Source organism: Chaetodon trifascialis, chromosome 2 (assembly GCF_039877785.1).
Source record: "Chaetodon trifascialis isolate fChaTrf1 chromosome 2, fChaTrf1.hap1, whole genome shotgun sequence".
NCBI lineage: Eukaryota > Metazoa > Chordata > Actinopteri > Chaetodontiformes > Chaetodontidae > Chaetodon > Chaetodon trifascialis.
In genome coordinates, this window is record NC_092057.1 from 10,002,593 (window position 1) to 10,020,065 (window position 17,473).

Consider the following 17,473-nt stretch of genomic DNA (forward strand, 5'->3'; position numbering starts at 1 on the left):
CGACCTAATATGGACAATGACTTTGCATAAATTTGGCCGATTCTTATCTGAGTTACTTCCTCTCTGGGTGTTGCCGTCTGACAGAGACACTGAGAAGTAAACAGTCCTGAAACTGTCTGTCGCTGATGTGCTGGCTGGCTCTGTCTGAGAGGGAGAAAGTTTCTCTGGATCCACCTGAGCTGCTGGGGAGACGGTGACAGAAACCCATAAGGGCATGTTCAGTGTCAGATGTGGACAGACGGACGGGATTTAGCTCACCCATGTCCTCACATTTCTAGTCTTTATGTTGGGCTGCTCATGACGGAGTCTGTTTTTAAGTCTGGTAGCATTTGGCTGTGATCTTCTGTCGGTCACTTCTCTGGATAACTGTCCAGTATCAGGAGGATGTACTGTCTTCTATATTCAGCTGAAGTACTTGAATAATTGAATATCTCCAGCATCCACTGAACACAGCTGTGTCGTGTTGTGACTGCCGGAGGCGCTCCACAGCCAGTGTCCACCAGTGCAATTCACTTACAGACATATAAACGCAGATATTCATTCTCAACTGGCAGGAATTCACTATTTAAAGGAATAGTTTGACATTTTCAGATATGTGCGTGCTTGTTTTCTTACCAAGAGTTGGCTGTCAGGTAAATATGCAGCTGGAGCAGGCAGTTGGTTAGCTTAGCTTAGCATAAAGACTGAAAACAGAGGAAACAGCTAGCTTAGCTCCGTCCAAAGGTAACAAAATCAACTTGCCAGCGCCTGTTACGCTCACTGGTTAACACGCTTTTAATGGTTTTGGGTGGTTATGTGCAGGATTTTTCTTGGCCTGGCACATTGACCTCCTTGAGTCTCCACTGGTTGCTTGGCAACCTCAAAGTGATGACAAGACAGGAAGTCACTGCCCCTGGCTGTCATGAGATGCTGGGAGGCAGATTTTTTTTTTACCTTTTGGACAGACAGGCTAGCTGTTTCCCTCTGTTTCCAGTCTTTATGCTAAGCTAAGATAGCATATGTTGTGTTTAACTCTAGGCAAGAATGTGAATCAGCAAATCTCCCAAAATGTTGAGCTGAACCCCACATTGATTGATTGATTGCTGTTTATTTATGTCACAAAATACAGCAAATAATTAATTAGTTTAAGCTATTAAAACAAGCAAAGTGCCACGACAAGTTATTGATGCAGCTGCAACTGTGTGCTGCTTCTGAAATGCATCTGGTGGACATTTGAAGCGTGACGGAGACGTGACGGAGGGCATCTGGGGTTAGTCAGTCGACAAAATGTAGGTAAAAACACCAATTTTGATAACTGAATAATCATTTGCAGTTCTTTTTTGTTGAACCACGCAAACAGTGTGAAGCCCTCAGCTTGGGCTGTGGGAACTTCTGATTTCACTGTCGCCTGACACTTTATTGACCAAACCACAGATGAATTGACGGTTAGTTGCACCCTCAGCGGCTGGAAAGGCTCGGAGTTGAGCAGCTGCCTGTGTTCAAGCCTTCCTCGCAAAAAAGAATTTCCCTCCGTTCATGTCCGTGCAGGTGTGCTTGGGTTAGGAAGTCAGAAATAGTCCCTGCTTGGAAAACACTAAGTCGAGTCGAGGAACACAGATGGAGAGGTAGTGACGAGGACAGGGAGAAGCTGTTGGCCTCCCTCCGTCACCACCTTCCATGTGAGCGCGGTGGGGCTTTGGACCAGCGGGCTGAATAGACCCATCAGTAAGCCTACACTGGTGGGACGCCGCTGACCCCTGGGTGCCCGTCCCCGCTCTGCCCAGCGCTCACATTGTCACAGACACTCAGGCTTCTCCCGTTTCAAAGGCGACGGGCCTCTGGGCGGAGGAGGCCGGGGGGAACGGCACTTAGCCAGAGCGGAGGAGTAGCTTATCCCAAACTTTTTAATCCACCACCTCCGACCCCTTTCACACTCTGACAGCTGCAGAGGAGGAGGAGGAGGAGCCATCTGCGTCTTGATGCCCCGTCTCATTTGTCACTGACCTGGAAACCTCCATCTGGGAAGAGGCCTGATGGGGGAAGGTGTCAAACCTGCGGGTCCACGTGCAGTTCTCTTATCACTGAGCAGAGGTGTTGGAAGCTGGCTGAAGCTCGCTCCAGTTTGTGCCTCTCAGGTCCAATCACTGCCCCCGAGTCACAGAGCGAAGCGTCTGTTTTCACGACACGGAAACCTTTCAAACACCCAGAAGGTCGTTTAAAGACCCTGAAACCCTGAGGCCAAAGTTAGACGAAGTTGTGTTTTTCACGGTGCTTTTCTCGCCGGTTTGAGGTGGGCGGAGCTCAACGTATTTGTGTTGCATTCGTTATCCAAAAAGGAAGTATGAAATAGCATGAAAAAGGTTGATTATTCTGCAATGGGCAGAGTACTTGATGATTCAGATAGTCAAAACCGCAAGAAATGTTGCTTCACCCATCCTCCATTTTGGGGAGGGGTTGACCTTCGTTGTAATGACTCAGCTTTTGTTCAGTGGACCCTTTTGCACATGAAGTTTTAAAATCACACAGGAAAAGTTCCCAGTTTGTGGGTTTGTGGAGGTCGTGTGTGCATCGTGAAACCACGATACACGTTCGCATAACTGTTCATCGCGCTAGCACCGCTGAACCCTGGTTGGTGAAAGGTCCGCGCACCTCTTTGGTTTTTGAAATATCTCCAGAGATCTGAAACACAGACGCTTGGCTCTGCACCTCGAACGCCACCGTGATGTACGAGCGGCACCTTGTAAGCAAAACCGAGTCAGTCGTTTCTGTCGAGATGGAGAGCCGGTGGTGGACGAGAGCGGGAAAAACACGACGTCTCGTTGGAAACGACGAAATGATCCTCTGGTATCCAGCGAAAGAGAGAGAGAATGAAGACTGAGAGATCCCATCCCTGCTGGTGCTCTAATCTATCTGGAAACACGTTGAACGATGGGAGGAGAGGAAGATCGACGGACGAGCAAACATTCCACGATGCCATGTCATATACTGTACAGCAACCCTTACTTCTCTCCCTCCCTTTTCCTCCCTCCTTCCCCCAGTGATCACAGTACTACAGTGATTCTTCGGACCTGTTAACACATTAACACATCTTTATGTACAACTCCTTTGTCAGTAAGTAACCTTTAAAAAAAAAAGTACAAAAAACAAATTAAAAAAAAAATACAAGAAGTGCCGTACAAATAGAAGCCTAATATTTTTTGTTTTGGTTTCGTGTGAGTGTACTGTACACCTGTATAATGTATATTTTAATATTTATATGCAGCTGTTGTATTAAAGTATATTTTTAAAATAAAAATGGGGCTGTGTTGCTTTAATGTACAATGTGTATATATGTGTAATGAAGGTAATTAATGGTTCAGAGCAGTGAGGCGACAGTGGCATCGATTTAAGGTGTTGCTCTTTGTTTCCCTCTTGGAGCATCAAGTCAGGATGTGAATTTCCATTGTGGGACCGCTGGTACGTAATGCTGCACAGCACCACCAGCAGGTCACTCAGAGTCACTGCACCGGTTAGCTTTTTTTTTTTTTTTTTTACATAACTTCATTCTGAAGGAATGAAGGCGAGGATCAGCCCTTTGCATGTTTTAAAGTGTACTGACAATGATTTCACCTCAGGATCCACCTCACACAGTCTAAAGTCAGCTGGCGGGCCTTTTTTTTAGCCCTCATTGTGGTCTTACATAGGAGCCAGTTACACTCTCAGGTTTTGGGCTGTTGGAGACAAGCTCCACCGACCAAAATCTCAACAAACTTCCAAACCCAGATATTTACCCTGAGCTAAATTTAGAAAAGTAAAGGGCCAGTTCACCCATTTTTTTTTCCACATTTCACCTTTAATGGCATCAAACTATGTGGATAATTTTGCTTTATTTCTCAGTCTGGTGTTTTTGATGCACTCCGGTGTAGTCAGCAGTGGCTGGAAATGTGTTAGCGGTTCTCACAATATAAAAAAAAATAATCCACAAATCTCACTGTTTCGCATTTTCCTGAGAACTGTTTCCTAACTGGAAAAAAAGGTGTCAGACACCTGAAGGCAAAGGAGTGTTTGGGCGTTCAGTCGAGCCACACTCAGAAGTCGTCTGTCAGAGATGCAATAGATTGTACAAATGGAGATAATGGCTCACACTTTCCACGAGGCGCTCATTGTGTTATGCTGTTATACGCAGAAAGTGACAGAAGCAGCTTTGCACAGAACATCCAGCCAATGATTGTGTGAGTCATTGTCTGACTGCTGATCAGCAATCGACTGGATGTAAGAAAATAAGTGACTTTGTAAAGAGGCTGAACTCTTTCACCTCACCTCGAACCTAAAGCCTAAGCTAAGGCCGTTTCTGGGTACATTTATTTTTCCCTCTCAGTACTTTGCAGTAAAAATAATAATCTCACATGTTCCATTTAGTAGCTGCTCTGGAGCTTTCAGTCATATCACAAACTACTCATCGCCCAGTTATCTGTCAATTGTTCTGAGCACTCGGTCGGCGTTGGCTTAAAAACTAGATATACGATCAAAAGCTTCAGAGAAGACACTAAATGGATCTCATGGAGATATCGTGTTCTCAAAGGTAACACAAGACCCAAGAGTTTCTGACTTTACAGCCTGTCTAATCTGAATGGTGGAGCCAGGTGAATGATGGGGGGCATAAAGTCTGTCTGCAAGACGGTGCGGAGGGCTTAATTGCCAAAAATCCTGCACAAACATCAGACAAGACTCCAAACTGATTTCATTACAAAAGGATTCTTTATTGGATTGGAATGGTTTCTATTCACATTGATGTTAAAAGTACCTTAATTAAAAACATCAAAGTCAAGTGTCCCCTTCAGTGAATTACTGTTAATCATTGCACAACGCCCAGCGCTCGAGGGACGCGCTCAACCACTGGTCCCATGTCAGGAGAACAACATCAGAGGAGCAGCAGAAATCCTTCAAACCACATCAGGAGGGATCAGGTCCGCAGTTGGCAGAAGGTGTTCGAGGGCGTCACGAGTGAAACATCACTGCGAGCCTTCAGACTCTCCGGCTGCTGGTTCAGGACTCACAAGTGGGAAACATATTTCTGAGGTACAGATGAGGTTAAAAACACACACCGACAGTTTGACGAGGACGCATCGGAAAGGAATGGAGTGTGTACAAGTGTGTACACGACACAGTCAGCACGAGTGGACTCACAGTTTTAAGTTAAAGCTCGCGTCTCTGCTCCCTTTAAGCACCACAGTACAGGTTACAAAACAGCTTCCTCTAAAAACAATGGAGTCGTCATCGCTTGGTTTGAAGGGTCACGTCCCAGAACTCTGCCTGAAATCAGCTAAATTACAAATATGACGTCTGGACACAGAAAAAAAAAATGGGAAAGTTTCACCAGGTGCTACTCAGACACATCTGCATCATCATGGTTTGTTGCACATCTGTATCAGGACTCATAAAAACACAGTAAAAAAAAAAAAAAAAGAAGCCAAACAGTGGCTTCATTTACAGCTGTGGAATGCAGACGACCTGAAGCTGAATGAAGCGGACCTGAGGGTAAGGCTTCTTTCCTAAAAATGGCTTCAAAGCAGTTTATGTTGGAAACCATACCTCACGCTGAGGTCTTCTCAGCACTGTTTGCCGCGTCCCAGCATCCATTTTGGCGAGCGGCGTGAGACTTTCTTCCCTTTCATGGAGTTAGTGCGTTCAGAAGTCAGACGACATCTGTTTGAGTCGGGCCTCTGGGGTCCTCGTCTGCTTTCAGCGCCTTCATCCAAACGCTGAGCAGATCAATCCGCTTATTTCAGCTGGCTCTGGCTTTCCTCTGATAGAAATCAGTGCTGGACGGGGTCTTGGCAGAACAACAGTGGCACGGAGTATCAAAGCGCAGTCTGAGGCCTGAGCTGTGCGGCTGACGTCACCGGCCTGCGGGGCTGCCGTTGAGGAAACGCTCCCATCGGGACGGAGGGAGGCGCAGATGAAACAATATCTTTGATGGCAGAAAAGCGCCGTCGCACTCATGATGTCATGAGATCACCTTTGAGGTTCACCTGTTCGATGGCGGTAAAAGAAGGAGTTTGAGGTTTAAGGTGAAACAAAAATCAGTTGTCGGCTGAGTGACAGCCTCCTCGTCTCTTCAAATGTTACCGAATACTCAGAGGTCACATGTACACGATGAAGGGAAGAAACAGATGTAGACACATCTGGAGTATACCAAGTCTGGGGGGTAACTTGTGTTTTTAGATCCTCCACTAGTGGCAAAAATGTCGAGTTGGGCTCCAGATGAGAGGTCAGGTTGTTGCCTGCACACCTGTACAGTGGCCATTTTGGGACATTTCAGACTGCTTGTCAGGCTCAGCTCTACATTGTTCGACCTTGCTGAACTCTGCTGTACTTTAAGCTAAATTAACACGTTGATATTAAATTGAATATTAGCATGCTAACATGCTGAAAGTGCCACAGCACTGTTACAGTTCAGCTAACTGGAACAGCGTTAACACATCTGCTAGCATTAGCAAAAGGAGCCTGTCGTGCTGTGCCTCAGGAGGGGGCATCCTGGAAAGGCTCAGTCATTCACAAGCGAGGATGGAGCGAGGTTCACCACTTTGTGAACACATGATTGTATGAAGGATATTACCACATGAGCTCAGGGACACTTTGTAAAACTGTTGACGGTAAACACAGTTTCTTTGCATTCTGTTTTTTTATGTTTTCCACAGCGTCCCAACTCTTTCTCTATCGTGCTGTAAATAAATTAGTGTTATATTATCAATGAGCTGTATTTTTAAACCTCACACTGCCGACTCTGCAATCATACAAACGTCTGGTATTCAATGATGTGCACGCTTGGAGCTGAAAAAACAGGAATCCTCCTCATCTCGTTCATTCATCCATCCCATATGGCGTAAACACAGCCCGCTATGTCGGCCCTAATAAGCACAGCTGAGACCATCTGGACTCGCTCTGGAGGTATCCTGCCATGCATTAAAGTGCTGCACAGGTGTAAGGTGACCAAATGCACTAGGGTTCGTTCTCTAGGGAAGATGAATGGCCGATGGACTGGTTTCACTGTGGATGGATCAGCTCATTTGGCCCTCAATGGAGCCACGGTCTTCCACAAATCCATATTTCCATGTTAAGCATTTTCTGCTGGGGAGTATTATCATCGCTCATCGCTCCACTGACTCCAGGTTTGCTGTCCAGACTCATTCAATGAGGCTGAAACATGGGAGCGAATTAATGACAGCTCTTGAATCCGTCATGCAAAGTTGCTTCTTCTCTTCCAAACCGGTCTTAAAGAAAAGAGAGTAAACACAGAGAACGTTTCCCGTCCAGTCCACTGCTTCTCAGGGGAGGAGGGCCTCTCCCTCTTCGACCCAGAGGAGGTTCAGGGCCTCGGCCTGCCGCTGCTCCCGCTGGTGGATCCTCCGCAGGCGCAGGACGTAGAGCAGGATGGCCAGCACCACCACCAGGATGCAGAGCGAGAACAGGTGGTGGTTGTAGACGAAGGAGGAGCGCAGCCAGCTGGGGTGGCTCTGCCGCAGCGTTTCCTGCTGCAGGTCCCTGGAGACGACAGGAAGGGCAGAAGACGACATGAAAACAACACCTTGCTGCATGTTTCATACAAAACAGTCTGCGTGGGACAAAGTCATCCATTTGTCCCTGCAGTGCGTGCGCTATCTGTGATGCATAATAGTAAAACCAACCTGCATGTTTTCATGTATTCAGCCACTGCACTGGGAGGGCTCATCTTCAATAGCTTACATTTAATTCATCTTTAGAGCTTCCATCGCTGCCTCATAAAGACATATAAATGTCTTCTACTCGAGTCTAGCTGAAGGGAGACACACCCTGATAGAGGACGGCCGCCCTGCATTTCCTTCATGGTGTCACACTTTGCATGTTTCTCTGAAAGAGTTTGCATATTGTGATTTGTTTCCTGAACCTAAAGGTTAAATGGTTACAGGGACGGGAGGAGTGTGTGTGTGTGGTGTAATGATGGAGTCACCTGAGAGGCAGGAAGCGGGTTTTATACAGGATGGCTCCCAGAGTCCACTGGACCTCCTTGTCATAAACCAGCTGGGCTGTTTTCAGACTCGGGTAGTCGGCGGGGAAACGGAAACCGGAGTGCAACACCTCGTACATCCAGGCTGACTTGAAGCACTGATACCTGAGTGAACAAGAGCAGGTGGGTCAGCAGGCGTTTACTCTGCAGAGGCCTGCAAAGGGACAGCGAATGAATGTCAGCGGCAGGTTCAGCCCGGCCTGCTCCACCTGCAGGCAAAGGAAGATACCAGCTGTTCACACCTGCAGGTGTAGACATGCCCATGAGCACCACCTACAGGCACAAAAGTATAATAGCATCATCTAGCCACATACAGGCACTGAGTGTTACAGCTTTTCTGTTTTTGGACAGAGAATTTGCATTTTAAACCTGCAAAACATCCCATGGTCTCTGATGACCTGGTTACTTTCACAGGGAAGTAAAAGCAAATTATTGATGCAGGCTGACTAAGTTCTGTGTTCAGTGCTAAATACCTGAGCTATGACCTCGGGTGTTAGTGCAATCATTTACATGTCTGTTGTCGATTGGTGGAACTGTCGGCTCTGACTGTTTCTCCAAAAAATTAACACTTTGGCTCGGCTGTCAGCCTCAGTGTTAACTGTCCAAAAATAAAGTCTCTGCCTCACCGCTGGGCCTGGCTTCTGTTTAGAACAGGAGAGAAATGATGCATTCACTTCTAAAATCCCTGAAATCCAGCTGAGGTGATTTCCTATTCAAGCATTTCACACCCGGTGGAGGTTTGAGTGAATCCAGGAGAAGAACACAAACCTAAAATCACACGTAGACTCAAAAGCAGCAGCTATAAAAAGCCTTCTTTGCCTGTAGGTGGTGATACGGACACCTCAGCGTGTGCAGGTCTAAGCTGCTGCTGCTGCTTCCCTTTCCTGCTGGTGGCGCTGGTTAGCAGGGGCAGAACTAACAGTAACTGAACAGCACCTCCTAGTGGAGAATCTACAGCCTGCGAAAGGTGAACTGGTGAGACTGTGACATCTAAATGACATCATTTTCCTGTAAATAAATGAGAGTTTTGCAGCTGTTTCGCACTGATCACTTAAACCTACTTTACATCAAGGCCATGAAAGTCTTTACATGTGTTGCTCTATGCTGTGTCTGGTTGCTCTTTCCTGGAGAGAAATCTCGCACACACAAGTGATGCGTCCTCAGAGGTGCACGTGTGTCCTGCTGGGAATAAACACAAGCTGAACAAGAGCGTGGATCAGGATGAAGGCAGCCGGAGAAGAGAGATGAACTTACTTGAGTCTGCTCATGTCGGCCTGCTGAGAGAAAAGTTTGTTCTCCAGACGCTGCTTGAGTGTCGACCACTTGGTGGAGCAGTAGTCCTGCGGAAACACCGAAACAAACACAGCCGCTAAACTTTCTACGAACATATGTTTGATCCAGGTTACTCCTGAACGACTCGGCGGTGTGTGTGTGGATACCATGGCGGCTCTGGAGTACTTCTCGCTGTCATACTGTCCCCCCAGCCTCAGCACGTCCTCTGTACAGTAGAAAAACTCAGAGAAGCCGTAGAACTCGCTGTTGCTGAAGTTGATGGGAGCCTGAAAAAAACATTTTCTGTTATTTTTTGTGTATTTCTGCTTCATGAACAATCGAACCAGACAGACTGGAAAGCAGGGATTTCAATATGAGCGCAAGAACTGCCCTTAAATAAGGAAATACATCATCATGAACATGTTTTTTTTAGTGCTGTCAATCAATTAAAATATTTAATTGCGATTAATCTCATGAATCTCATAGTTAACTCGCGATTAATCGCAAATTAATCGCACATTTTTAGCTATTCTAAATGTCCCTTGAATTATTATTTTAATAGTCTTATCAACATGGAAAAGTGGATCGGCTTGCTTTGTGCAAATGTTTTTTATTGAAAACAACAACGTGTAGTGTTTTATTTCACACTAACATTCTCACTTTGAGCAGTCATTCACATTTGAATGAATCGAATTTCACACAATTTAACACTGTCAATAAACAGATGACAAAAAAGAAATACTTGGTTACAAAAAAGCTAAAACCATGTTAAACCATGGCTTAAACTTTCCTTTCTTAAGTTTCCTTTGAACATAACAGCATCCATATGCCTCTGTAGAAAGCCATCCATTGTCGCCTGGTGTTGACAAGGAGGCGGCGGAGAATTCGCATTCGCCGTGTGTTTGGCCATCAGGTGGTATTTCAGACTGGATGTGCTCACACCGACATTACACACAGATAACTTTGGTCTTGTCAGTCGACCCATCTGGCAACTTTTTGAAACTTTTCATTCAGAATCTTGTTCGCATCCATTTTGCCGTTTTGCGCTTGACATCCACACAAACCGGTAGCCTACTCTTTTACAGCTAGCGAGCAGGCAAGACCAAAACGTGCGTGGGGCGTGCCCATTGTTTTGTTTCCGGTTTACAATCGGATCCTGTAGTTATTCTTACGTTATTAGCCGTGGTCACAGCTTATAAAAGACTAGGTTCACTAGGTCACAAAGAGCGTTAATCTCACGATAAAAAAAATTGACGCCGTTAAAATTGATTTGCGTTAACGCGTTAATAACGTGATATTTTTGACGGCACTACTGTAGTTTTTTGTTTGCTGAATTTATTGAATTCAAAACTGACATGAAGGTTCGTACCTGATAGACGCCGCCTGGTGACATGGTGCCATTGTGGAGGCCCAGGAAGGGGCGTACGGCTTCTTGACAGCGAGTCCAGTCGCCCTGACCCCTCAGGTACAAGGTGTGGTTGTCCCTCACAATTGTGTCTGACAGACCGGTGGGCAGGCAGGGGTCCAGGTACGGTTTGTCCTCACTCAGGCCTGTCTGTGCGGTCAGGAACCTGGACGAATGGGAACATGACATGTTAAACATTGAGGAGCACTGGGAAGGGAGCGGTCCAGCAGTTCAGCATGTACATCTTCAACAGTTACAGCGTCTTTATTGTGTTTAGTTAACATATTCATCTGGACACATTAGCATAATTAGCATAGACAACAGACTGGCATGACTGGCTGGCTTGTAAACTATACTTTCCATCATGCACCACCTGTTTGGATCTCACAGAATATGCATTGAGCTTTATGGTGCAAAGCAGGAAGAGGTCTGTTCTCACAGTCCAAGGTTTCAGTTTCGACAGCTGTTGGAGGCAGTAAAACATTCGCACATGCTCAAAGTTGTGGTGAGAAAGGTAATCTTGGTTTTGAACAACACTACTAAAAGAGAGATAAGGAGGTTGGCAATCAGCTCGACTCCGAAACATAAACACATGTATGGATACTGAGTGTGAGACCAGACAGATGTGCGCTTTGCTTCACTGAACCCAGTCGCTGCTAGAATTTAAAGGAAAATCACAGCAGCTGTAAGATAGAAAGACATGCACAGTGGCCCAAAAATAATACATTGTGTGTGCTTATGTGTGTGTGTGAGTCTCAACCTGTTCTTGGCCAGCGTGTTGTTGGCCAGCTGGTGCTCGTAGCGCTGCCTGGCCAGGTTTCCCCCGAAGCCGAGGAACGTGGTGACGTAGACTCTGTAAACATGTTGTGTGTGCTCCACATCACAGCCCAGATTAAACTCTGCCAGAACACTCTTCCCTGCCTCCTCCTAAAACGCACAGACGTCACAGCGCTGCAGGTCAGAAAGGCTCTCCAGACCAGCGTGATCTGCTATCATTTAAACAGCTGATTTATCATTTATGTCCTTTTTCACGATGGTTCCAAGCGCTCATGTGTGAGAAGGTACAGCTTCTGTTGGTCTTACATTACTGTAAACTGAATATTTGGGGATTTTGGACATTTCAGTTCACACCATCACTCCGCCGCTCACTGCACTTCTTTACCTCCTGTGGTGAACTGAACGTGATGGCGCTGGGAACCTCGTACGCGATCTGCAGTGAAGCTCCACCCATATCCATGATGCCCACTGTGCGCCGCCTGCTGATTGGCTGCTGGTTCTGAGAGCCTGTTGTCACCTCCACTGTGGCGTCCTCTGAGAAATGTGAAGAAATCGTGGTATTATTCTCTTACGTTGAACTAAAAGAGTGTGTCACACAAAACCAAACAGTGTCAGTTTATGTCTGGTTAGCTTACGCCTTCACACTCACCCTCATCAGCATGATCAAAGCGGCCCAGTACAAAATTAATGCCAATCCATGCATACACTCCTTCAGGGTCAAGCGGTATCACGTTATCACAACAGCCACGATGGGGAGACAAAAAACAGGCAGGAAGCAGTTAGAAAAGACTTTTTTAGGATAATTCCTACCAATATATACTCAGACCAGTACCAGCAAGCATGTCACCTCACCTTCCTGTTTCCCAGAGATGACCTCGGCATGGGAATGGGAAAACAGGAAGTCAAACTCGAGGGGGACATCAGTGACCAGGTCCTCCAAGATGGCCGCCTGCTGGCTACATGCAGAGACAGAAGAAAAATAAGACAAACACAGAGGCTTGGACAAAAATAACACCAACACCAGGCGGCTCTGCGTCCAGTCAAAGCGTAACACAACAGCTCGACAATCAAAACCAAACTCATGGATTGTATTTTTAAAGCTTGTGTCCTGAACTCTTTCTGCTGCTTTTTCAAATTACAAAATAACAAGAGAGGTCACGGCTCAGCGGTGAACTTGGATGGAAACTAGAAAATCAGCTTCCTTAAATGCACAAATAAAGCTGAGAAAACAAACAGACAGACTTGAAATACTCTGAGAGCGCACGGAGCATGACGGCAAGAGCAAGCATAACATAAGTTTATATAAACACTGTACAGTAAACAGTTTATGAACACACATAACTCAGGCCTGCAGTAAATCCTCCCTTCATGATCTTCAGTTTTTGTTGGAGAGATACGCTCGTTGTGTTTGTGGAGTTGCTTAATTGTACTGTGTTCACATTTCTTCAGTGGAAAATGGGCGAAATAACAGAAACACACCACAAACATCATCCTCCAAAAATTGATCGTACAGTGAAATCGGCCGCTCTCTGCATCAGTTTCAACAAAAAAAATGCATGCTGCTCTGTCTACCTGTCTGGCAGCAGCCTCATGCCGGCAGTACAGAGGATGTAGAGCGGCGTCTCTTTGTGTTTGTTCTGCGGGACGTGAGCAGCGGCGAAGCTGAGGAGAGGGTGGAGGTAGTCACTGGCCTGCGTCGGGGTCTTCGCCAGGGTGGAGATACCTGAGAGAACACACACGTGAGCGCAATCTGTTACAAAACAAGAGTAACTACAACATCCACCATGATATGACTCACCTCTGCAAAGCTGTCACGATAAGACGAGAGTGAAAACGATGTCAGCGTGGAACGCGGTTATCTGTCTGATCTCACGCTGAGTATCCAGACGTGTGTTTGGTCAGTAGCTCTGAAAGTGACGCTTTTACTGCAGAATTCACTGCGTTGAACTTCAAATCACTGTTTCAGAAAATGTGCGACTGATTCCAGATGTGCATGCTGACATTATAACCTGTACTGGATTTTTTCAGGCTGATACTGAGATTGATATTTAAACCTGCCTGAACTGAATTTTAAGCCACTTGAGGGCAGTGGAAACACGTTATGAGCACAACATTAACACATCATCACCTCTTGAGTCAATGCAGTTGCTTTCCAGTTGACATAAAATGACAAATGTAAATGAATAATTCATAATCATGACTATGAATGAGCAGCCAAAGGTGTCGTTCCTGAAAACAGAAGAAGAAAAACTGGTTCTTCCATGATGGCTGTTACATCATGTTCCAGGGTTCAAAGTTCCTCGTAGCCTCTAACTGCTGCTCCTGGAACAAACTCGGTGTATCTAATCATCTGCTGCGACTTAGATAAAACTCGAGGACTGAATGGTCCTTTCTGCTGGCGTGACTCAAATGCTTAACAAACTAACGTCATCATTAATACACTTCCTGACAGACCGCTCAGCTCAGGACGAGACCAGAGAGTTTTCCATACAAGGAAAAACAGCAGGAGTAATGTTTGAACTTGGAGTTTTCCTACTTTCGACTTTCCATGAATGCACTCTCCAGTCGCTCTCACACACTCTCGTCTTTCACTTTTTTGGCCGCGAGCCAAATGGACACACGATGATAAGTAATGACCTTCATGCTCAATGCCACCACTGCATGATCCCAGAAAAGACAACGTTCGACCAAATCTCTGTCAAATCTTTGGCCTTTTCACCACAAGCATTTGCACTACACATAACTATGGGTTCAAATGATTCACAATATTGAAAGGAAATAAAGAGAGAAACAGAGTTGTTGCTTTGTCTTGGCTGATTCTTAATCAAAAACTGTTCAGTTCTCTTTCCCAGAATGCACTGGAAAGACTGAGAGTGCAACGCACAAAGGAACTACAGCCGTCCATTGAGGACAGTCCAAACATTCATGTGTGAATATGCACATTTAACTCCTCAGCATGTTAAGAACAAAACTTTGTCTGCACGACTTTAGTATTTTATGACAAAAAGAAAAGGAAAGCGGACTCACCAGGTTTGATCTTCTTGACGACTGGTTTGCGGTCGCGGTCCCTCATCTGTCTGATGTCCAGCAGCGTGTGAGGGTTCCCGTTGTGGGGGGGCCAGTAGTACACAAAGACCCGAGAACCACTGCTGCCACAGTCCACCACGATCCCATAATTCAGGGCAGGGTTGAGGACGTCAGTGGCCTCCATGGACTCTGCGATGGAGAGGTACCTGGACGAGAGAACGCAGGAACGCTATGAGAAACATGCTGTTTTTAGAAGAAGCGTGACAATGAAAGGTTTTATTTCCATGTCACGTGGACATACTCACACACATTCATCAACAGCAAACTGAATATGTCAGTATGTAAACCCAGCAGTATGTAACAGGACAATATAATGGCATGTGCATGTCTAATTCAACCACATGTCTAACAACAGACACACTGAGACATGCACAGAACCAGTTATAAAGGAGTTGCAAGCAAAACTACAAAGTGTTTTTAACTCACAAAAGTCATCTGTGTGTCTCTGAAGAGAGCACACCTGCAGTCAGTCTCACAGAGTGAGTTCACGTCACTTTCAGCTGTCTGGCTTCAAAAACAAACGTGATAACTGTGCTAGCAAAGCCGATTATCAGCCGCCTCTGTTTACCAAGAATTTTCCAGCCTTGCAACAAACTGTCGGGTTCACATGGGGGGGTGGGGGGGGTTCAATCAACCAATCACATGCACAGAAGAAAAAGACTTATTTGTGGATTGAAACAGCATATGGTGTGTGTGTGTGTGTGTATATATATATATACACACACACACACATATGTATTTATTTATATACTGTGTGTGACTCCAGCACATCCTCTGAGTCTGTCTGTTTGCGCAGAACTCTCCAGCTCCTACTCACATGTTGACTCGGGCCCCGGGCCGTCGCTGTGGACCCCACAGCTGCCTCTGATAGGTTCCCAGGAGGAGGACGGTGGAAGCGATGAAGAGCAGCAGCAGCAGCAGCAGTCTCTGCCTGGGAGCACAGCCCAGAGACAGCAGGGACACGCTGCAGTACCAGGAGGCCGGCAGGCAGGAAAAGGTGATCCTGTGGAGGAGGAACAACTACAATCAACGCTATGGAGACAGACATCAGGATGTATTCTAGTATATGTAAAGGTTACAGTGCACATTATGATGCACCACTCATCAGGGCGTCTCTCACAGAGGCAGTTATCAGTCTATTACCTTGCCATAAGTCCACGTCGGCAAAAATACTAAACACACAGTCGTCACCTCATGTTGCCTGCAGTCTTATAAGGATCCTGTTCAGAGACTTTCTTCTTCCTGTAGGTAAGAGGGAGGAAAGATTTAATACGGCCTCACAGCCCTCTAAAATGCTGTTTACTTTAACATTACCCCAACTCTTGCCAATACAGGCCATTAGAAGAGGCGTGAGTGGCTTATTTCCCAGTTACATAATATAAAACTGTTGCATACGAAACAGAACAGCTGCTCTGCTGGAGGGACAAACACAGAGAATATATTTTATATGTGTTCCGCCTTAGCTACAACAGGCTAACGTTACTACTGTATCTATTAACGTAAGTTAGCATCAGCTCAGTTACAAACCGGCTAACGGTACATTCGTGAACTCCTTAGTTTACTGTTAACGTTACAGTTTGTCCACATGCTATCACTGTCTGATATAAAGTTACCTAAATATGCCGATCATCCGCCATGACCTACAGTTCTTCCGTTAAGTCTGCTGTTCCTCCGACAGACCCGATAAGAGAGTCTTCTCTTCTCTCGCTGTATTTCACGGAGATTATTTTAAAAGACGGCGAAGGAGAGGAAATGACCGAAAAAATCCAACACACTTCCGGTCGACCCGTCGGTGCGTCATCGTATACGTAGCGTTTCCAGCGCTCTGTCGCATTCAGGTGCTATAGGAAAAATGAAAACTACGAATGTTAACTTCACGACAAAGTGGCTACAACGAACTGGGGACAAATATGAAATTACATCACAGGCTATATAGCCTGAGCATTATTAAAAAAAACACAACACACGGAATCATAAGTGTGTGTGTGTGTGTGTGTGTGTGTGTGTGTGTGTGTGTGTGTGTGTGTGTGTGTGTGTGTGTGTGTGTGTGTGAGAGAGAGAGAGAGAGAGAGAGAGAGAGAGAGAGAGAGAGAGAGAGAGAGAGAGAGACTGCGGGTTATTATTGTTTATTGACTTGCTATCATAAACCACACAGATGATAAACTGGCATACATAGGCTACAATCTATATAATATATAACATAACACAGTTTCGAAATTTGAATCAGATTTTTATTACAATGAAGGGATTCGAGCGAAACCTGAAGGCAGCATATGCCACCATGTGGAGATATGAGAGTATGCTGTGGATCATTTGCCAATTTCTAGAGTTTATGATTGTTACTAGTAGGGCCTGCCTTCATTCAGCCCGACCACAGTAGCGCACAGTCTTATAAGCAAATAGATCAAATCAGTAAGGCCAGTGTGACTTAGTATCAGCTTGTTGCTCAAAAATAAATATTTCACCTCAGTTTTGTTCTGTTGAACTGTAGAACTACTCTCAAACGTGTTAGAGTTTCATGACACAAAAGCATCGATTGAAATGTCTATGTCTATGTCTATGTCATATAGGCTAATGATAAAATATCAGATCACTTACAAAAAGTATTTTTCTCCAAGCATATTACGAATACTCTGTCTACAATATCACAATAAAAACAATAGAATAAAATAACATAAAACTTATGCCAAAATGTATTAATTATGAATTATTGCCAATTATATATTTTTATGGTTACAATTCCAGTTTGGGACGTCCTGTGTAGCACTTCCCGTACGTCCATGTGACCTCCCGATGTTACAAAATCGTTTACGTCCACTGACATTAAACCTCCAATCACTTCATCTGCCCGCCTCATTCTAAAGCCAAATTAGCGAATGAGATGCTCTGTCAGTGATTGACAGTCAGCCTGTCGAATCATCTGGAGC

The 17,473-nt window shown here is 45.4% G+C and overlaps 1 protein-coding gene across 1 annotated transcript; it reads right to left on the reverse strand.

The window, feature by feature from the left end:
* Positions 1-4,702: 4,702 nt before the first annotated feature.
* LOC139343492 (ectonucleoside triphosphate diphosphohydrolase 7-like) lies at positions 4,703-15,781 on the reverse strand. The gene is made up of 13 exons (XM_070981189.1): positions 15,690-15,781; positions 15,364-15,549; positions 14,487-14,692; positions 13,032-13,182; positions 12,312-12,415; positions 12,109-12,168; positions 11,845-11,993; positions 11,443-11,609; positions 10,647-10,848; positions 9,445-9,564; positions 9,260-9,345; positions 7,949-8,110; positions 4,703-7,503 (listed from the first exon to the last, which is right to left on the reverse strand). Exons 1-13 carry the CDS (start codon positions 15,695-15,697, stop codon positions 7,287-7,289), a joined length of 1,818 nt encoding a protein of 605 aa, XP_070837290.1. The 5' UTR covers positions 15,698-15,781; the 3' UTR covers positions 4,703-7,286.
* Between the last annotated feature and the right edge of the window lie 1,692 nt (positions 15,782-17,473).